Consider the following 23452-nt stretch of genomic DNA (forward strand, 5'->3'; position numbering starts at 1 on the left):
TTCGATTTTTACAGTGATATTAGTAATATCAAATTCCCAACCCGGGCCAGTTTGCTAGAATGAAAGTATGATTTAGATAACAAAACACAGTAAAGTTTTTAAAAATTCAAAGATTTGCCATATCTGACAAACACAATATTTCCCTGAACAGAAACAGTGCAGATCTGGGACACCAAGTTCTGGACGCTGCAGGCTGACAGGTCACTTCAGGATGTACCAGGGACAGGTGTGGAAAAGGTTAGTCTCTATCAGACTAACTACGCAGGCTATATATAGGAGAATATTTGCTGGGGGAGTTTGACCGCCTTGGGGTTTGACTGGACGGAAAGAACCAACCTTCCCCGGACTGACTCCCCTGGCCAATTGTGCCCTTCTTTTTGCTGAATCCTACAATCTGTATTCCTGTAGAAAGGCCTGGTGGAGGCTAATAAAAAAAAAGGAGTATGTCAGCAGAATGTACTACACCCGCACGAAAATCCTGTTGTATATAGCATTTGACAGAACATCACATTTAAGGTAGTAGATGTATTTGTGTATTTAAGGATACTGATAACATCCAGCCTAAAATTTCAAAATGTCTTCAACTTAGTCCGTATATTTTGATAATGCTTACAATAGTCAGGATATACACTAAAGCTCTGGAAATGTTGTTGTTTATTGTTGTTTGATGTTTCCAGCTGTACAGATACGGTGACTACATGATCGTTGCCAGACAGACATCGGTAGCTGCTCTCTCCTTCTCCATCCAGCCCACATCCCTGGCTGCGGTCATGGGAAAACAGTGAGTTTGGTTTTGTGTCACAGTCCTATGTTGGTGATGGTTAGACATACAGGTAAAAGCGGGGTCGTGTGGAGCAACAGCAGAGTGCTCGACTTGGAACCAAGAGGTCCCGGGTTCGAGTCCTGATGACATGCCACCAATCTTGTGCCCTTGGGAAAGGCACTTTACACGACTTTCCCCACTTAAACTCAAGTGAAAAAGAGTATTGTCATGTCCTGTATTTGTTTCTATTCGTGGGACACAACACCAGCAACAGCTGCCTGTGTCCTACATGTGTTAGTATTGTTAAAACAAAATTGTTAAAACCCTGCCCCCTTGTGATCCGTTTCAGAACTGCAGAGGCTGTTACACTGGTGCCTCAGGACTGGGGAGGGCCAGCAAAGGTGAGGAGTCATTCATTAAATGATTCTTATTTATCACCCTCTGATGTTTTACCTAAGTCTGAATTTGTTCTTTAGAGTTTACTGATTGTCCTAACACTTTGACGCGTTTGCCCCTCCCATGATCAGAAGAGAAGACATCTATCGACAGAGTCGTCTGCTCTGCTGCAGAAGTTACTGGATCCTCAACAGGTAAGTGACTGTCTACAGCTTTAGTACAGCTCATACATGACACATGTACAAATATATACGCTGCAGTACCATCGCAGTGTACATGTACTTGATTTTATCGATGGCATCTGTGTGTGATTATTTATTTCCCCAGAAAATCTCAAGTAAATATTGTGGTGCCTTTTGGAAATAGAAATTATTGCATTTAACACTTTCCGTTATAGTTTTCTTTTCCTGTCTTCTGCTTATGTCAACTGCTAATTGCAAAAATACCTGCACAGCTCAAATTTTACCTGCATATATAGTCTGATGGACTTTAATCCCTGCAATTCTAAATGACTGTATCAAAGGAAGAGCAACTAAGCAGTTAAAAACATGATCCATTCTCCTCCAGACCAGAGACCTCCCCAGCTTTGAGCAGGTTTTCTCCCAGCTGAAGACTGACAGAGAGACACTGAGTTCCCCCGCGGCGGTCTGCCAGCTAACACAGAGGGTCGTCACTGAGGAAAGGTTCTGGGCAAGAAGCACACTAGCAGAACTGGTGGAGACTGGGCTGCTGTCTGGCAGGTAGGGGGTTGTTTGTTTGTTTACCTGTTTATCCCCAATCTCCATGGCAAAAGGCCAGACTAAAGTTTGGCAGTCGTGCTGGCGAGCTGCTATCTGGAACGTAAGGGCTTGTTGGTTTGGACATATCGGTGGAATGTTACATAATACAAAGTAGATCAAGAAAATTTTTGTACTAGAGGAATTCTCCATGAAAGATGAAATGAAATGAAGTGTGACCTCTGTACATAAAGGTTTTTCTCAGACTCATTCTCTGATTCAATAGAATGGTTGTATCCTAAACATCTGAAGAATCAGAGGACTGATCAAAAGCTTGCATGTTGGACTTTACTTGTGTAACAATATAATAGAATTAGCATATACATGTACATGTAATACCTCTGATGATGATTGTTGTGTTGTTCCTTTTTTTGGTTCACAGCTCCAGCCCAGGTCTGTTTGAGAGAGTGGAGAAGGAGAATGACGTGGCACTTTGGCGCTCGTGTCTCCTGCATGTGAAGGACATCCCAGAAGCCTCCCTGGTCGCTCGTGTGCAGTATCTCTTAGGGTACGTCCTCTATTTCTTCTAACTCTTGTTCTTCGATCTCTGGAACTATTCTTGACTTGAATTCATTATCTCCAAATCTACACGTAGTTGTGCTTATTCACAAAATAACTTTAAACATTCTTTCAGGTGATAGCTGTTTTGATATACAGCATAAAATCAAATTATTTGCTCTAGATTTTGGTCTTGTCTCAAGCTCAAGGAGCTCCAAGTAGCATCATGCAAATATGGTGCAAAAGGGCTACCGAGTACATGTAACTTGGAGAAGGTTGAACTCAAGTTACATTAGACAAGTCAAGAGTTAAATGTTAATATTTATTTATTTATTGATCTTGGGAACATGTTGGTACTGTCTCCCTTGAGTGAAAAGAGCTGATTTCCAAGGGAACCAAATAAATGATAAACAAAATGCATGTATAAACTTAAATATATCTGAAGTATCACTCCAATCACTAAACAATAGCAAGTCAAAATCATAAAAACAGTGAAAAAACAGAAGTCAGAGTTCCAGCTAAGTAGATGAAGTTGTCTCGAGTCCAAGGAGCTCAAAGTTCAAGTTCATCAAGGCCTAAAACTGGCCGATTTTCCGCCCGGGCGAACTTGCTAATCTTGTTTCCGCCAGTGACAAGAAAACCACAAAGTTTCCATCAGGAAACTCCTCTGAGCTGCAGATCATTTTCACAGTCTGTTAACTGGAACAGTCGGTAGGATTGGGCGGGCAGGGCTTGAAATACTACAGTCTGCAAACCTGTATCATAGAGTGGAACTCATTGCCACCAAGCACAGTTGGGGCATGGTCACTAGAAAGCTTTAAACAACAAAGGCCGGCTGAGTGTAACAAGTATGATATAGCTAGCTGCTGCCGGTAATGTGCCTGTAAAGCTGGTGTGTTGTGCCAAAGGGCGGTTGTACCACCTACATGTTGTATACTGATACAAATACAGATACCAGTCATGAATTTCTTTGATTTTGCGAGCAATCCTGTACAATGTTTAGCTGCACTACAGTTTCTTTACCTTTCAGCAGGTGGTATTTCAAGCCTTGGTGGGCAAAAGAAAGTGATGTACTCATGACGTGCTGCACCCAACAAGCTGTTATGCTCTGAGCCAATGCAATCTATACACACACCCCACTGGGGGAACACTACAAACTAATGCCAAGACTGAATTTCTCCTCCCTTGCTTGAGCGTTGTGGTAAAAATTGATTCACTGGATCGGACTACTTACTTGTGCTGGCTGGCGTTGAGTTTTGATGACCCAGTCGGTAATAACAGCTTCATTGATTTCCTGTTGAAACGCACTCAAACGGTTTTTATGACACGTGTGGACAACCTGTTTCACGGATTACGATTCCACCTAGAAATGGCTAACGGTTTGGGAACTTGCCCTTTTTCCAAACTTGGGGAAATGCTTGGCCATAAAATGCAACCTGATTAATGGGTTCAAGGTGTTTGTTAGAGCCAAATGACTAAAAAAGTACTACATTGTAGAATCTTAAAGTTGCCTTCTTCCCAGGCAAATGGTTATTCATTGATTTTTGATATATTGATTTTATATGTTGTTTTTTCTAGCAATTCCACATTCAAGATGTAATTTATAATAATATTATGAATTTCTTTGATTTTTGTGTGTAACATGTGGTATTGCCTTTGACTGTACCAAGCAAAGAAAAACTGATTCCTGTGTATACATAAACCTTTAACAAATGTCATAAAAATGGTGTAGATTCCAAGGAATTCAGGTATAACAGTTTGAAATAAAAGCTATCATATTATGACAATGTACTGTACAAAATGTATATTATATATATAGGTCAAAAGTTTTTTTTAATTCATCACCAAAAGTCAGTACTAAAAGTCAAGGAAGCTATATATACAAATGTACAAAGTCGTTGCGTAGCAAAGACTGAGGAGAATAGAAGGGACAGACATCAAAGCATAAGCATGTGAGAAACATTTTACTAATTGTGTATTACCAAGAAGAAATTCACTACTAGTATATCCAAAAGCATTTCAACTGGAAGGGACAAGGAAGACATGTTGGCCTCCTCCACAGATATCGGCCCATTTAATGGAGTTATTGGACCTGGAGCTTCGAATGCCTCCTGTGACAAATAACACCAGACGTGGAAGAGGGCGTCTTCCTTAATGTTTATTGCGATATTGACTCGACGGTGGGGAGACGGTTAAAGGCTGTTCACTCAGTCTTCATCCTAACTGTCGATGTTGGGTTGCTTCACGTGGTCGTAAGCATTGGTTTGTCAAGTCCCTTAAGAAAACACTTTGAGTAAAGTCAAAAGCTTCTTGTTTGTTTGTTTGTTTTACTAGGATCTCCATTAGTGTTACAATTACTAGTAATTCTACACTATTCTTTCTGCAGTCAGCTACGAATACAATACAGTCAAATGAAATTAAATAATAGAACAAAACCCTTACAGTTAATCAGTAGTAGACAAAAGATAAACAAAATGATATAAACTTAGAAGCTTTTATTGTACATACAGCTAGGTCATAACTGTATGTATAATATTATGTATATGTATCATTCTTCATTCTACATATTTTACAAAATGAAACAGTTACCACTGTGACAATATTACGATGCTACGTGTATGACTTGCATTTACCAATATATGCATTCTGTTTCAAAATTCCTGCAAACCTGCAGTTTTGATTATGCCCACTAGGGGGCAGCACTTGTACATGATTATCCCAGCCTAACCTTGACACTGTAGCAGACATGTTGCCCCATGCAGTGTGCTGAGAATAGTACAAAATTTTACTAATGTTACTGTCAGATACGGATGTAGGTAATGAATGGGAGACCTGCAACCTTCTGCATACTGATGGCGCCAAACCAAATTTAGCAGCCAGATGCTCCCCTGGTTACAAAGAAAGATTACAGATGAGAATCCTGTATCTCTGAGGGAAGGATGACAAATTTGGCATGCGCTTTGGGGTCACCAGCTTCACTGTTTCATCTGTAGAATCTAGTTTGTACATATTTTACTTGTTGACGTATTGCATAGTGCATGTACATTGTACATGTATGTATCCAGGGCTTGCCAACAAGCTTGAAGCTTATAATGTAACAGTGTTAGACCGCAAAGAAAAGTTATGATCATTTCGATTTTGATTAGAAGATTATTTTATTGGACTCTGGATTGCACCTGAATTGGAATTGGAACTGTCAATATTTCATCTATCCGTGGTCTAATATCATTCAATCGTTGGAGCACCACAGATGATCTGACAAGTTGAACCAGTTTTCTCCACACTTCTTGCTTTTCTGTTCTTCTTATATTTCACTTAGTGTCGTGCTGGTCCATTCTCTGAAACTATCCTCCCATTTTTTTCCTGTTGCCTGCCCCTCTTCCTTTTTCCCTGGACTGTTTCTTGCATGATGATGGTTTGGGCTAGTGCCGATGACCGTGACACTAAGTCTAATTATAATGTATCTACAAGTGATTGAAATCACTTTTGAATGATTAAGACCCCATGGAGTCAAGTTTGTTATTATAACTTATAAGAAAGCCTTATGCCTTAGACCAGCTATATGTACTACCAGGTAGTTACAATGTACATGTAAGACAGTCACTACAAATCTTGTTATGATGAAAGGTTGTTACAGTGGTTCAGTAATACAAAATCCGACACAGTTTTGTTACCAGTTGTGCTGTACAATGTTGTTCCTGTATCTCTGCAGGTTAGACGACTCCCTGCTGGAGCCTGCATCAGCTGACGTTCCCATGGAAACAGCGGAACAGGACATCCCAACATGCCCTCTGTCAGCTGCCAAAGCTGCCCTTCTGTATCCTTCATGCAATAATGGTTTCAGGGCCTGAAATACTTTTTTTTCTGTCAGGTGTTAACCCTTGTCTGCTAACATTTTTACTCAATATTTTCAAATAATTTGATGTCTTAATCAGGTCATAGATCCTTGACTTTTTTTGCCCTGCAGTGGTGTAGTTACTTCTGCATTCGTTGCATTTCGCTGCGATGTGATGTGTTGCACGAGAAATACCCCCAAGTTGTACATATACAGGGCGCTATATAGATGATATTAATTGTGCAACCGATATAATGTATGTGGGCCCCCGCAGGACAAGGGTTAAGAAGATAGTGAATGATGTTGGTTTGAAAAGGTGACCTTGAACATTTTGGCACGTGAACAAAAAAGTAGACTTGTCTACAATCATATATACTTTCATTTATTCTCCATTCCTTTTTCATAGGCAGAAGTCTTTTTTTTCATTTTGCACATGTACTGGCGTCAAATTAGGTGTTTTTAGAGGACGTCACCCGTATAATGTAAAGTTACTGACCTGTGCTTCTCCCATTTTCTCACTTGGGTGTACAGTGTACTGTCTAGTGACCACCTCTGTACTGTGGCCACTATTTGATGGTCTCCTACTAGTAGATAATTTTCCCCATTGACCCAAGCATTAGGGATCCTGTCTATGGAGGACCATGTCTATTGTGAATGCTCCCTTGAGTGGTCACTATAGTCAGGCATGACTGTACACTATTCTCCTAATTTTCACTGACAGCATCACATGTACATAATATTATATACATGTACCTCTGTAGGGAAAAGAGTCTGCACATACTGTATCTCTGTAGGGAAGAGTCTTACTAAGTTAAATATATTACATGTAGGGGCAGACCATTGCTTTTAGGATGTCTAAATAATTTGTACCAGATGTTTATTATAATCATTCTTTTAGTGTAACACACCAGCTTTGTAAGCACGTGTCGCAGTGACAGCCCAGGCTTTGATAATTCCTAGAACCTATATTTGACATATTCATAAAAAAGGCATCAGATATATCGATGCTGGTTAAGACCATTGATAATAATTATTGTACTCTTTACAACAATCCAATATAACATAATAATGGTGTCTCTCTGGAATAGAAGATTCAGTAATTCCTAATACTTTTAGGACTGTTGCTGTTAGTTTCTCTATCAGCAACCTTCCATGCAAGATAAAATAAGAAGTTTCAGTGACTCTCCCCATTATTGTGATCATGATCGTGACATTTGAAGGCATTCTGTACCTGTGTATCCATTATAACCACTCTTTGGCATAACACACCAGCTTCTCAGGCACACAGTGCGTCGGTAGCTGGCCTTGGTATCTGTATCAGTATCTGGTTGCTAATGCTTGATATACAGATTTGATTTGATTTGGGTCTTCCCAATGCGAGTGTCTTCCCTGATTCAGGTAACACAGCAGTTTTGAATTCTGCATCTGTATAGCCGGTTGTATAACCTCCCTTCGGCGCAACACACCAGCTTCTGTATCTGTATACTATTAGACGGTATAACCACCCCTTGACTTCACACACCTTCTTTTCAGGCACGCGGTGCATTGGCAGCTGGCTTTGGTATCTGATTCTGTATCTTGTTGCTAATGCTTGATATACGGAATTGATTTGATTTGGGTCTTCCCAATGCGTCATCCCTGATTTAGGTAACACAGCAGTTTCTGCATCTGTATAGCCGGTATAACCGCCCCTCAGCAACACACATGTACACCAAGTTTGCAGGCACACAGTGCGTCGGCAGCTGGCTTTGGTATCTGTATCTGTATCTGGTTGCTAATGCTTGATATTCAGAATTGATTTGATTTGGGTCTTCCCAATGCGAGTGTCTCTCCTGATTTAGGTCCCAGTAAATGTCATTAGAGACTGGCATCCATTAGGTCTGTGTAGAGGATCAATACTGAGTTTGTTTTACCAGTCGATATCTCGCACCTTCCGGTAAGTTTGAGCACTCATTTGTCAGTTTCTGTTCATGTCAACATGCGGGGAATTTGGGTCATGCAGGGCTGGAAATACTGGGTGCATATTGGAGCTGTGCACTGAGTTATTGTCTGTGGGTGTTGGTGAATTTCAATCTATTAGCAGTAAATGTGTACAATCGTGATATTTATTTTACCAGGCAGTGACAACTTTTCATACCAGTATATTCAATGCTACTGTCACCTAATAGTATCTTGAAAGTTCATCTGTGTTGACTCATTATGGGCCATAATTAACTGTAATTTCCAACGCAAAAAATTGGACTCACCTAAATTCATCTAAAAAATAGTATTTATTCATTAATCAAGATTTACCACATTTGTGGAAGGATTGACATAGCAGGTGACTATCACCTCTTCAAGATGTCAAACCTGAGACCAGACTGTATTATGTTTGAACCACTCACACCAGGAAGGAGCCCTGCTCTTTTTGATGAGTGTGGTGGGAACCTTAAATTATATTTGCTTCATACAATTCAAAAATTCTCATTCACAATTTGCAAAGATATGTCAGCTGATGAATCTATAACATGATTGACGAATTTTGTGAACCCAAAATATGTATTGAATTATAATTTACAAACCATTTATCTTCAGCTGGTAACTAGAAACTATTATGACAGAGTCTGTGTCTGACACCACATTGATTTATCACACCTTATTACCTCCCTTCACTGCACTCTAGTCAGAATTCTGTCATATACAAATGTAGGCCTCGTAATGCCCACGTACTGTATACAGCCCTACATAAATTCTGATGACACTCCTACATACATGTATATCCGTAAATAATTTCATCAGGTTAGTGAATGATTGGATTCTATAAAGTTCTTTTATTCAGATTCAGAACCATTATATTTTGTTTAGCACAAGCCGATATTTTGATGACCATCTGTCATCTTCATCAGGGCTATACTGACTGGTTCACTGTGCATTGAAGCTAGGTGTTCTTTTACACAACTAATATTGTCTCTTCCCTTGCCTATGTTTCAGTGTCTATCAGACAACTTCCTCAGAGCTTCTGACTGGAGTTCTGCTTGAATAGTTTGGTTGTGTGAAAGAAAACCTCTAATAAAGTGTATCGTATACTCAGTACCAACTTGATGAAACTATTTTTGGTGGTTCATATATAGTGCATAAGTGTTGCATCTGACACCACATAACTCTATGTTTTACATGTTGGACATCTCTTACTGCTCCACCTGATGCCACCGTGTTTATCACACATGATTACCTTGCACTTTTTCATCATTGCATCCTTAAAATTTCATCATATAAGTCCTATAATACCTACATTACATGTATATTAGTTGTGATATATAGCCCTATATAAACTGGGAATCCTGCATTCATATGGCTCATGATAAAGTTGTTAAAAAAAGATTATCATGCATTGTGCCATGGCAACCAGGAAGAATTTATGGCAGGACTTAGTGACAAAACCAGGTGCTGTCTGCTGAAAATAGCATTGCCAGCATTTCTGGATTCTCTGATTTTTTGAAAATTTTCAAATTTGGGATATACATAATTTTGCAACATCATTCATTGGTCAAACCTAATTTAGGAAATCATTGTTGTCATTTACATGTACCAATTAATAATAATCTTTCTCTATCTTGCATTTTATGGCTATTAAGGAGCTTGTAGCATGATAATATATGACATTGTATGTCACAATGATTGAAGATTTTTACAAAGCTTCTACCATTGAGACAACACTTTGTCCAATGGCAAGAGAAAATTTTTAAAAGTTGAATTCTCAAATTGAAATGGAGCATGATTATGAAAACACTTTGAGTAACTGTTTTTTGGCATTTATGAAAACACTTTATCAATGCCGTCTCCTTTACTTAAGGTATTTGGCAGTCTTACATGTGGCAGCCCTGATATCACACACCTATCTGTCTGACAAAGCTGTGGACTGATCAGCATGCACAGTTATGGATTGTTATGCTACACTGATTGAATTTGTTGGTTCTCAGATTTTTTTCAGGAAAAATATGAAGCGACAGGGCAAAAAAAAAAACAGGTCTAGGCATCCTATATTATAGTCCCAAATGCTTTGAAAGGAGCCATGAAGTCAACACAAAAGGCTGAGTTAAAATCTAAACAATGAATTATGAACTTTTAATCAAATTACTGCAGCATTGATAGATGGAAAAACTGTAACAACTATAGGAAGAAAAGGACTTTCCTCAACTGATGGGGAAAAAATATAAGCATTTTTGAGCTGATTCAGAACCAGAATCTTTTTTTTTGTTTGCAAATCATAAAAAAATGAAGAGGTGAATCCGAGAACCAACAAATTAAGTTGGTGTGCCTTATGTATGTTATCACCGAGAGATCTAACCACATATCTCATATCCGACCGTTCAAACAACAAAGTTCTCTCTCCTAGAGCTTTCGACCAGTCACTCTGGTCTTCCTCAGTAGACTGACCCAGTGAGGCTTGTCACGTGACTTCTTTGACACCCTCAGTGACGGCCTCACTGGGTCAGTCTACTGAGGAAGACCAGAGTGACTGGTCGAAAGCTCTAGGTGAGAGATCTTTATTAATCAATGGGCACACTGATGTCATCCATAAAAATTACTTACTGTGGCCTTATCACCGAGAGATCTAACCACATATCTCATATCCGGCCGTTCAAACGAGCGCCCTCCTAATCTTCGTTTTCGCGGTGATGGATTGTCGGCGATGGCGGCAATAGATCTGCCGATTGATCCGGAGTTTAGTCCCAACACCTGTAAAATGCGCAAGTAGTTTTCGGATCAATATTTGCAGAATCAGGCGTTTGTATCAGATCTACGCTCGCGTGCGATGATTGCTTTTCTCGGCTCATTTCGGGGGAACCATTCGTCAGCGGGAGAGTTGCAGGGCTCGTTGCTGGGGCCTTGGAAAAAAATGTAATGTTTCTTATCATCCCAACTACTAAGTATCTAATACCAGCCCAGAAGTGAACAAGAAATAGCCATGCCTTCAAGTACCAGAGTTATCAACCAAGGATTGAGGTGTTCAAGAATTCATTCTTTCCTAGCAGAGTGGAACTCGCTGTCACCAAGTACACTATGGGCATTGTCATTAGATAGCTTTAAACAGTGCCTAGAGTTAGATGTTCAAGGGTTAGGTGTAACAAGTCGATCGTTGTAATGTAGCCAGCTGCCACCGCGCCGCGTGCCTGTCAAGCTGGCGTGTTACGGTGAAAGGCGGTTATGTTTATACAGTTATGTTTCCAGTTTCCCAACCGACCCTTGAAAAACCTGCCAACCCTAGACTTTGGAGACAAAACTTCACTTAGTCTAGCTGCACCTCATAGAGGAACAATGAAGACAAAGAAGAAGTATAAGTTGGACCCATATATAGATATCACTGAAGTCTAGAAAAAGGAAAAAGATAATCCCTACCTACCGACCCTACATTTTTAGGACTGAAACAGGAAACACAACATTTTTTTTCTAGGCCTAGGTGTTGCGTCGCAGTGCAGATTACTCGAGAGCTAACTTTTCCATCAGCTCTCATAACAGGTTTACACATCGGGGCACTGGCGGAAAACTGTCAGGCGGTTTCAAAACAGTTCTGCGGTTTGTAGATTAAGGTTAGACATCCAGGTAATAAGATGCACAAGAAAACAGTTACTCAAGCAACTGGATAGGTAGCAGCCACTACTTTTTGTCAGTTTCTGCTCAAGAATTGTAAGTGTCACATGGATTCTGCACAAGAAATTTACTGCAGCCAATTTCGGTTGGCAGTTTCAAAACAGTTGTGCCATTGTCGAAATATTGACAGTTGCACAAATGACCAATTTTCTTTGTGGTCTAAGACTATTACATACTTGTAGCTTCAAGCTCATTGGTAAGTCTTGGTTATGCACTAGGCAATACGTCAACGAGTAAAATATGTACAAACTAGATTCTACAGATGAAACAGTGGAGCTGGTGACCCCAAAGCGCATGCCAAATTTGTCATCCTTCCCTCAGAGATACAGGATTCTCATCTGTAATCTTTCTTTGTAACCAGGGGAGCATCTAGCTGCTAAATTTGGTTTGGTGCCATCAGTATCTACTGGGGCAGTTTCAAAACAGTTGTGTGGTTCGTCGATGAAGGTTAGACATCCAGGTAATGAGATGCACAAGGAAACAGTAAGCAACAGGATAGATTTTGAAAACTGTCTGTTCCGGGATAATTTTGCTCGAGCCCTGCAAACATTTTGTACATGTGTGACCGTGCAGACACTGTAGTGTGTACTTGAGCTGACATTAAGTTATTCTGGCTCTGTCATTTTGACAAAACTGCAATCATTCTTGAAAAGAAATTTGCTGCCACAATTTCCAATTCTCAAAAAAAAATTTGCTTCAGCCCCAAACATGTACATGTACCTGCTGTTACAGTAGTGTGTAGTGAAGCTGACATGGTTATCCTGGATCCGTTTGTCATTGTGACAGAACTGCAATAAGGGCCAAACATATTTTGTAACAAGAACCTGGTTTGCCTACATTTTTCTTCAAAAGAAATTTGCTGCCAAACTTCTATTCCAAAAAGAAATTTTACTCCAGCCTGCTGTCAATTTCCAACTCCAGGATAATTTTTGTCCCAGCCCTCCACACATGTACATGTACCTGCTGTTACAGTAGTGTGTAGTGAAGCTGACATAGTTATCCTGGATCCGTTTGTCATTGTGACAGAACTGCAATAAGAGGCGCACCCCGGAGACAGAGTTATCACGTTCTGTCACTTCCCGTTGCCACGCTGACGTGGGAACGTCTCCCGTGACAACCGAGCGCGTACACGGCTGCGTGCTCCTGTCGTATGTCATCTGCGCTGCGCTTCTCATGTGTAACGCCTGACAAAGGAAAAGATTTAGTGTTTTTTATTATGTATTTTGAACCAACCCAACGACAAATGTTTGTTTGAAACAAAAGGAAATTAATAACCAATAATACTCAACTTTTGTAATTGGGCTGGTTCAGGAACTGTATGCGAATTCTTGGCTGAATTTATTTTGGTTCTGTCCCTGGTGCTGAAGTTTAGGTATTTGGGTGATGTTGTTCCGTTCCTGAAGATGACATTTTCATCTGTGTGAGGGGAGATAAAGGGCTGACCTAGGCTTTACCTAAGCAACCTTTCATCTGAAAGATTATTTTACCCCCCCCCCCCCTTCATGCACAAGTCTTAGTTTTAGTTTACATGTGCCTTGGTCTTGCCTCTAAGAGTAACATCCGTGTCCATAATATCACCAGGGTCCATAATATCGCCACCTTGAGAAACAGTGTGCTTAAAGATATTTTTACTGCAACATAGTTTTGGTATGCACTCTTGCACACCTCAAATGTACATACCTAGGGTATGTTGCAGTAGAAATATCTTTAAGCACTCTATTTCTCAAGGTGGCGATATTATGGACCCTGGTGATATTATGGACACAGATGTTACATGTTTTTGTGTACTTTGTTGAATCTAGGTAATAAGTCTTTAAAGTAACTGTTTTCATATCATGTTTTGAAACGATTGAAGAGAAGCAGCCTTGAAAAACATTACAGATAACAGCTTGCTGTATATCCCTGTGTATTGTTGTACCCTTGACCACATGTTCCCAGAGACCAGGTCCTGTGTCGCTCCTACAGTGGACTCTTTCTACAGGACAGCCTGGCAGAGCTGCAGTTCTCACAGGTCATGGTAGGTGGAGCTGCATTACTGCCATCAATTATTGATTCATTATTAGAAATGGTTGAGTATTATTTTTTTGCATTAATATCTATTGACTTTGAACAATGAACTTAAATGAACTTTGAAATCATCAATATTATGTTGTATTTTAGGCTCAAATTTCATTTGCAAAATTGGAACTGAGCCATCCTGTTTGCATAGTTTAATCATAGAGACTCACTGGCAGTTTGATATTTCAGGCTCAACATTTAATGCAAAATATCTGTTACTGATTATGTTTGTTTCATCAAAATTTTTATCAGAGGTTTTACTATTTACTATTCAAATAAAAAAAATTGGTACTGCTCTCAAATGCTTGGCAACGAAAGAACAGCACTTGAATTTTAGAACATTATTGATTCAAGAAAGTTGAAGCTATATGTGACTCAAAGGGTCATCTTCTTTTGCTTGCTGGCACTTTGCTACAGTTCAAACTAATTGAAGCTAATTGTGGGTCCAAATGAAGTCAAATTCAATGACTTTTGGCAAACAAATAGTCGACTCAACGTTACCTTTCCCCGGTCATCATTTTTGTGGTCGTGAAGAATTGTTTCCATTGTTGCGTATTATGAGAAACATTTAGACAAATGACCACAACGTTTATTACTGGCCTGTGGTGGGCTATAAGCAGTCAGCAGCAACTCCCTGCACATTTTTATTACAGTAACTGTTAGCATCACTATCTGTGCAGCTATCTACAATGCGGGGAACACACCATTGGTTTTATACACAACTCTAACCACACCACTTTAGGGCATTGCTTTACACAGGGCCCTGGAAAATATACATTATTTTGTATATTTACATGACTTGTATTTCCTATCTGTGCTGCTATCTTCAGGGTGGGGAACACAGCAATCCACTGAATCTCAGTCAGTGGATTGCTTTACAAAGGGCCCTGGAAAATAATACACACATACATCGCTCCTATATTTACATGTACATGTATCTTATTTCCTAACTTTGCTGCTATCTACAGTGTATGGAACAGTCCATTGGTTTTGTACACATAACTGGCCAACTCTGACCACACCACTGTAGGGTATGGAGTTTTCTGGTGGTTAGCTAGCACAGTACATTAGGTACCCACCACATTTGATGTTACCACCTCATTTATTTATTCATTTCTGTTTTATTTAGCCAGGGTGGCCTGTCTCTGTCAGTCCCATGCAGTTCCATGTTCTGGTGGTGAGCTAACACAGTACATTAGCTAGCCACCACATTAGAAGAAGTGTAAAAGTGTTGCCACCTCATTTATTTATTCATTGATGTTTGATGTAGACATGGTGGCCCATCTCAGTCAGTGGCATTGCATTGCTTTACATATGGTTCTGGTGGCTAGCTATCTCAGTACATTAGCTAGCCACTGCATTTGAAGTGTACTGTATATTAAGTGTTACTACCTCATTTAGTTATTCATGTCTATTATATAGCCAGGGTGGCTTAACTGATGGTAAATCTTTTACAGTAGCAATCAGGTAGCTACACTTCATATTCAATATGCAAATGACCAAGGAAAGAGAAATATCCCAAGGTTCTTAGAAGCCATCTGGCTTTGCCTTTGTAAGTACATGTAGATGAAGGAAATATTCATTGCAACGATACCTTGTTTATAGTCATCATATGCATATACTTTTTATACAACTTGGTGGTAAGTCTTATACAAATGTAGTAGCAATCAAGAAAGTATGCTTCCTAATATTCAATATGCAAATGAGCCTCGGATGGAAATAATATCCCAAGGTTCTTAGAAGCCATCTGGCTTTGTAAATCAAGTTAAGGAAAAAATCCCTCATCTCCTGGTGATCAGTTATCTGCTGCTATCTGCAAGTTGTAAGTGCTGACAGATCTAATTAAAGGAGGAAGACATTTTCATTACCTGTAATAGCCTCCTTCAGAACAGGATCCAGTCATGTCAGTGATGGATGACGATGATTGGGGAGATTAGGAGGAAATTTCGGCGAGGAAAGCTGTTCTAGAAAGACTCATTTGCAGGGGGGGTTCTGTTGAAATTTGATTACATTTCCAGAGTTTCGGTGTTAGTCGTTGTTGAGTGCTGGTGGTGAGTTCTTGGTTGAGTTTATCCTGGCTCTGTCCTTAGTGCTGAAGTTTGAGTACCTGGGTGTTCATGAAAATGAAGCTTTTTTTCAGACATTGTGGGAGAAAGCAGTACTTGATAGCACAACATGGATGCACACTGTCGAAATGGGGGAAAAGAAGCAGCCAATGCCAGATCCCAAGCTAACAGGAACAGAAAGCACAAGTCATACTTTTGTCTCTAGGAGTTGTAAACAGTACATTTTTTACAACATCTAACGAGGATGATGGATGAGAACGATGATGGGTTCTAGAAAGACCCATTTGCAGGGGTTTTGTGTCAAAATTTGATTAAATTTGAGTGAAATTTCAGTGTTTGCTATAGTTAGTGCTTGGTTGACTTTGTCCTGGTTCTGTCCCTTGTGCTGAAATTTAAATATTTGGGTGTTGTTGTTTTGTTCTTGAACTTGAAGTTTTTCTGACATCCTTGAAGCACTTGATAGCCCAACATGGAGACACACTGTTAAAACTGAGTGCTATTATGCATTTGCTTTGCAAATGTTACCTTAAGTTTGTAATTTTCTAATGTATAGTATTTCTTGTTTTACTATACGGAAGGGCAAGTTTAATCCAAGAGGAAAGTCACAGTTTAATCCCATAACACAATAAACTTTCAATCTACTTTAAGACAGCCGAGAACCTCCGAAATAAATTAGTGTGGAAAAAGATCAGCTGCTTCTTGTGGAGTGGCTTTTCCTCTCCTAACCATCAGATCATCACAAGGGAAATGAGGCTGGGGACACACCCTTCCTCCGAGCTTCCGGGATAATCCTGGAAATGAAGCACTCCATCAGCGGAGGCTGGTCCGGATTTGAGGGGATTAAATAATCCATCAACTTCACACCTCCCGGAGATGAGGGTGATGATCACTCCTCACGTCAGGGTGGGTGTGAGACAACAATAGCAACATGATGTAACCTAATACTAGTTACCATGGTGACAGACATCTGGTTCAGGTCGATTCATTCGAGCTTATTTGTTTGGAGAAGAAGAGGAAGAAGAAACAGAGCAAAAACAATATGTTTTCTTTCTGTGAAGGAAATAAAAGTCTTTTTCCTAGAATTCACATTATATGAGTTAAGGAATAAAAGTCTATAATATCCAAGTAGCAGGAAATGTCAACTATTCTATGTACATGTACTTTCTGGCAAGAATAAGATACAATACTTACATGTAGCCTTAACCCCCTCCCTGCTGTCTAATCCCATAACAATACAAATTTGGTGCCAAACAGATTACTTGGCAGTAACTTAAAGGTAGAAGCTGAAAAATTGCTGTCACCCTGCAGAAAGAAGCAGTTCCAAGCATGTATATAACACACCCCATAAACTACAACGAAGGGTCTGATTTATGTGACAAAAGTTATCCCCTGGTTTTATTGTTTTTTATGATCAGGTTCCTAAAGGCTATTTGACACTGGGGAGTATTTCATCCACACATTCATATTTATGTCGCAATCATTTTGATCGCCGCCTTTCATCCATGTTTCATAAGACTAAAACCCGACGTGATAAAAATGATCTTGTCCTCGCGCTATGAACTTATGCTTGTATCTCATGATAAATACCTGATAAATCCATGTTTTCTGTGTTGGGCAGATTTTAAGGCCACACCAATTTAATTTGTTGGTTGTTGGATTTGCCTCTTCATTTTTTTTCAGATTTGCAAAAAAAAAAAAAAGATTCTGGTTCTGAAATAAGTCAAAAGTGCTCATATTTTGCTCCCAACAGTTGATGAAAGTCCTTTTCTTCCTAGTCTTAGCATCTATCAAATTAATACAGTGGTTTGATTAAAAGTTCAAAATTCATTGTTTAGATATTAACCCAGCCTTTTGTGTTGACTTCATAGCTCTGATTGTAGTATTTGGGGCTATGATAGGATGCCTAGATCTGTTTTAATTTTTTTGCTGTAGCTTTATATTTTTTCTAAAAAGATCCGAGAACCAATAAATTAAGATGTTGTGGCCTAATATATGATGAAACAATCCTTCACTCATGGCTGGGTAGCTGTGAATTTTTCAGAAGTTGACTTTGAAGTATGAACGTCTGGAGGGCAGTGAAGTTGATAGTATTTTTTTTTCAACAAAATTTAGTAGCTCCCTGAAGAGTGCCTGTCTGCATGGTTCATGTGTCAGCTTATGGAGTTTTCAGCTGAAGGTAAAGTATAGCATGCAGTCAATTGTGACCATGTTTGGGCAGTCACTTAGACAATTTTATTCCATCAACACAAGCATTAAGAATCGGCGGCTATCTGGTCAATAGTGACACTGTGACACCATATACAAGTAGACCAGATTGTAACTCTTTTGTAACTGAGTGGTCTTCTTGGGAACAGAACTTTTGACTTAATAATTGAAATGAATGTATAATTTTCAATGATATTAAAAAGCTGTTTCTTAGTATATGGATGGGATAGTAAGGGTTTGTTCATACCAGTACTTGATAATTTTCAGCCAAAGTTTAAGAAACTTTACAATGTACTTAAGCCCATTACAGCTATCTACAAATCAACTGCCAGCGGTGATGAAATTTCATGCTAATAAGAATTCCCATACCCATGCCTAGAGTTACACGAACATCCAGGCTTTTTGACTTCTTCTTCTTCTATAGTACCCTCTAACCACCACTAAATGGGGTATCACTTGGGGGGGGGGGGAGGTGGTATGCGGGTTATGGCAGGGTGGCTTCTACCCTGGCCTTAAAAGCCTCTACTGTCGGTGCCCTCACCACTGGGCCCGGCAGCTGGTTCCACTTGCTTACCGTGCGGGGAAAAAAAGAAAACCTAAGCTAAAGCAGTCTTTATGTGCTGTAAATACTCACTCACTCACTCACTATCCTGGTTTAGATTATTCTGCTGCCGGTTTCCCTGTCCCAGGGGTGGGCAGCAGTCGGCTGTTCTGCACACCTCGCCTCCAGCTGGCTCTGTCCTGTGGGTCTGTAACTGGAATTTATAATCATGGCTACCTCTGGTCCTTGCAATTCAGATTTCTTACAGCCTTACATAAACCCCTGATGTTGGCCAAATCCCTCCCGCCCTCCCTGTTGGCAACCCGGCACTAAATTTCACAAATGAAATCCCGGCTCCCAGGAATTTCTGTGTCAAACACTGACGTTAAAAGTTGTTCTCAACTTTGCCCGAGTTGAGCGCGGCTTGAAAGGGGTCGACGCGCCTGTTTCTCCCATCGGCCGAGGCTGCTGTTATAGCGAGGACGTTAAACACGTCATGAGGCACGTGGGGAAAGGAGGGGCACAGTCTTGAATGATAATGAATACTGCTCTTACTTAGTACTTGCCTTTTTGGGGCCGCAAGATATTGCCACGGAGGGGGGGGGGCATTATGTCAGTCAAGGCTCAACTGTGGTTGGTTCATGACTAGAAGATGATTTGTTAGAATAATGTTAGTACTGTAACAGTAACTTTTTAGCTCTACTCTGTGGTCACACATACATTGTAATTTAGTGAGTTATTACAATGTACAACTTTTGCCACAGTTTTATATTATATACTCTTGATATTATATATTTTGTGATGATCATCTTATTGTTATTCCACTTAATGTTATCATGAGAGAAAGGACAGAAACTAAATATACATTGCACACAATATGTATAATAAAGTTTAATACACATCATGCAGATTGCACAGAAATTTTTGAACCTCTATTTGACTCTAGTGAACAATAATCAACTCCGCTTAATGTTTTGTCCTAAAACCTACAACTTTTACCAGTAGTGTGCAAAACAAGTTATAGAAGCAGGGATTCAGATTCTGGACTTCCTGGTCTATAAGCAGGGTCGTTAAACACTACACCACTAGCCTGTTTTATCTTGAAGTGTTTTTCATTGGATCAATGAAAACTGCTGAGAGAAGTTTTTACGCTCGACGCGGTCGTCACAGCCCCAAGATTTAACGAGAAGCTAGTTTTCTGCAGGCAATAATGATTTTACGTTAATTATTTAGCTTCTCCACAACTTTAACGACCTGGTATATAAATGCTGCGGTTTTTCACCACTGTTATTTTATTGCCGAACTTTTCTTCTGAAAGTTTTGTGGATTTGCAGTAATCAGAGTTTGTAGTCTTAAAGGGACTTTGGGACAGAAAGTTGACTTAGTCGATGATCCCAATACGTGTACTTTAGTGCCAGTACACAGCCACAGAAATCATTTTCTACAAACATGTACCGGTAGCCAATATTGAGTCAAAGATTTAGCAAGAGACAAACAGTATAAACCAAGTTGAATGTAAAATATTCTGTTATATGCATCTATTTACTCAATATTCTAAGTATTTTTTTAGTGTCTAGTCAGTTTCTTTTATTTCCATATTGTACATTACCGGTAAGTGACTGCGATAATGTAAGTTGAGTTTACTATCACTTAGGCTTTGTCTTTTTATTTGTATAGATGTTTTCTTTCAATAAAAGAAATGTAAAAGATGATATTAATAATATAGAAATCAGACCTGCTCCATATGCATGTTTAAACTTTAATGCAGCTTCTCCCTTATTTGTAGAACTGCCAATTCTAATTCATGGGCAGTCAGGATTTGGTCTTTTACTGGGGAGGCTGGCTACCACATAGAACAGCCCAGACAGAACACCTGAGTGTGTGGGGAGGCTGCCCACCAGACAGAAGAGCGGTGCGTTGTTACCGAGGTGATTGCCTGTTCTGGCGCATAAATGCAGCGGCATGTTCCTTGCTCACGGCAATCTGTTCCTTCGTCGGTCTTCTCTCGTTTGGCCACCACCGAGGCCGCCGGCGGCAAATGATGCATGATCTAACACTGATGGTGCCTCATCAATATCCAGTGTGGGTCACACTAGCATACTGGCAAAGGACGCCCTTTCTAGTCAAATGTGACCACTTTCGGGTGGTCCTTTTAGATAATCTGGTCTGTAATGACAACCTACATGTATCCACAATTAGACCATCTTATGTGGAAATGATGATGATCTAACACTGATGGGGGCTCATCAATATACCTGGGTCACGCTCGTGCAGGCTGGTCTTTCTACCTTACTGTATACAGTCAAAACTGTACAAGAAGACCACTCAGGGCACTAGTCAAAACTGGTTTATTTGAACAGGTAGAAACAGATATATTAGACAGGACTGCTAATGCTTGTGACAATAAGAAAATTATTTAAGGGACCACCAAAAAGTGGTCACATTTACCATGTGGTCATCAAATGTATGTAGAGGTAGTCACTAGACTACAGGTTTGACTGACAGTTTCCAATGGCCAGGCAATACCCAATTTTTAAGGCATCAGAATTTTGACCAAATCATTTTACAATCCACTTATCTTTTAGGACTTGACTTGAAACCTTAAATTTCAGTTTTTTAGGACACGCTTACTGTGATGGTTTTTAACTTAAGGACAATGACAGTATCTACACTTTTAACATCCACGATTGAAGACTCACCGGCAATTATACCAGCAAGATAGCATTGTTTAATCTACTGTGGACTTACACAGCAATATACTTGGTCATCATTTGCATGCCATTTTATGACACACCTAATCAGAAGTCAGGTCTTAACAAGTCTACCCTAGGTTTCATGACACACCATGTACTCAATCTTCAAACAACCTACAGTTTGTGCCAGCATTTATACTGGGTGTTTATTAGTACAGCAGCGTTTGCCCCCCAGTTTTTGTAGTCCTCTGATGTTTGTTTACTGCTATAGATCTTTGTAGTTTTTCTACTCAGTTTTTCACCTCCTGAGCACCAATTACTTCTACACTCAGTCTTAACTTAATATAGATAAGACAGCAATGCTTAAACTACAGTAACTGTAGACTTACTCAGCAATATACCCACTGTAGTCATCATTTGCATGCCATTTTATGACATACCTAATCAGATGTCTGGTCTTAACAAGTGTACCCTAGGTTTTCAAGACAGCATTTATGTCCTATCTTCAAAACAACCTACCAGCATTTGTTCTTTGTACATTTATACTGGGTGTTTATAGAACTGCAGCGTTTGCCCCCCAGTTTTTGTAGCCTTCTGATGTTTGTTTACTGCTATAGATCTTTGTAGTTTTCTGCTCAGTTTTTTCATGACCTGAGCACCACTTACTCCTTGTCCTTTATTATCCATTATCAATCAGAATTTACGTTGTCAGGAGAGTAAAAACCCAACGTTATATGGCCCTACTCAAAGACTGGACAGTATCAGGACTCTTACAGTCTTTAACTTAAAAACATGACAGAATCTAGCAGCAATTATACCAACAAGATAGCATCATTTAAACTAACTGTAACTGTATGATTTACGTTGTCAGAGGAGTAAAAACCCAACGTTATATGGTCCTACTCAAAAGGCTGGACAGTATCAGAGCTTAGGCAGCTCGCTGGTAGTTATTTCAGTGGAAGGTTTTCATGGCTTTTTAAGGGGTGTCCGAGGATTCAGACTGTCAGCTTTACGGCTTGTACTGCAATTGGATGAATAAAGAAGGAGAGGTTATGGCGATTGCAATTTCCAGGTTGACCTCTAGTACAGCACAGATACAACAACTAACTGAGCGATCGATCTACTGTCTTGTAAACTTTTGCGTCTGCGTCATGTGATGTTTTATAAAATCTATTTATAGAGAGAGATTTCCCTGTCAGGGCTTGAAATACAGGGTGCAAAATTATGCACCTTAGTGCAGGTAAAATTGGAGCTGTGCAGGTATTTCTGATGTCTACCTGCACCTAACCTGCACTGCAAATTTAGGACGAGAGAGATTCTGAGTGGTGTAGGTAAATTTTCAATGGTGCAGATAATTTTCATATTACCTGCAGGTATTCATGAAAGAAAAAAAAGTATTTTGAGCCCTGCTTGTAAAGTGTGGATCCGAACAAATTCAAACGGTGTGCCAATTATCGATCCCAGCATCGCCGCATACATTAGTGGCGATAGGTACATTGTCCAGCGTGCCGCAGCCGCCATTGTACAGCGGGTTCCGTGGCTGGAGGTCACAAAGGTCGCGATGTGAATGTACTGGCGTGACATCGGGAGTTAGGGAGTCTATGAATTAGGGTTCGCTTTATGGCCTTGGCTGTCCTGATCCATGGCCGTGCCAATAAGTCGCCCGTGGAGTGTGTATACGTCTCTCTCTCGCCGGCGGGGAGAATGGCCTGTGTAACTGTGGGCTAGAGGGGGTGGTGAGGCGAAGGGTGGCAGTGACAGATACTGAGTCAGATGCCTGCTTGTTGAGATGCACTTCTTTTTTTTTTTTTTTTTTAATTTTATTTGTCTATTTCAAAAAAAAGTATACTACATATATAAACACATACAGAAAAATAATAAAGACATAGACCACGGATCCATAATATAAGAAAAATAAATAAAAACTATAACAATAAATAAAATAAATAATATCTATCAATAAGTAACCGACAAATTAAACAAATGATAC

General features: G+C 39.8%; 1 protein-coding gene across 1 annotated transcript in view; it reads left to right on the top strand.

Annotated features, from left to right (window-relative positions):
* The window catches only part of LOC109462643 (nucleolar protein 11-like), a 50224-nt gene that overhangs the window by 3714 nt on the left and 23058 nt on the right, over positions 1 to 23452 (top strand). The window contains exons 7-14 of the mRNA XM_019759204.1: positions 152 to 237; positions 678 to 781; positions 1113 to 1164; positions 1291 to 1353; positions 1727 to 1899; positions 2318 to 2443; positions 6146 to 6250; positions 13838 to 13916. Coding sequence (XP_019614763.1) covers positions 152 to 237; positions 678 to 781; positions 1113 to 1164; positions 1291 to 1353; positions 1727 to 1899; positions 2318 to 2443; positions 6146 to 6250; positions 13838 to 13916 — 788 coding nt within the window. The remainder of the gene's footprint in view (positions 1 to 151; positions 238 to 677; positions 782 to 1112; positions 1165 to 1290; positions 1354 to 1726; positions 1900 to 2317; positions 2444 to 6145; positions 6251 to 13837; positions 13917 to 23452) is intronic.

The sequence above is a fragment of the Branchiostoma belcheri genome, unplaced genomic scaffold (assembly GCF_001625305.1).
Source record: "Branchiostoma belcheri isolate BF01 breed outbred unplaced genomic scaffold, Haploidv18h27 scaffold12, whole genome shotgun sequence".
NCBI lineage: Eukaryota > Metazoa > Chordata > Leptocardii > Amphioxiformes > Branchiostomatidae > Branchiostoma > Branchiostoma belcheri.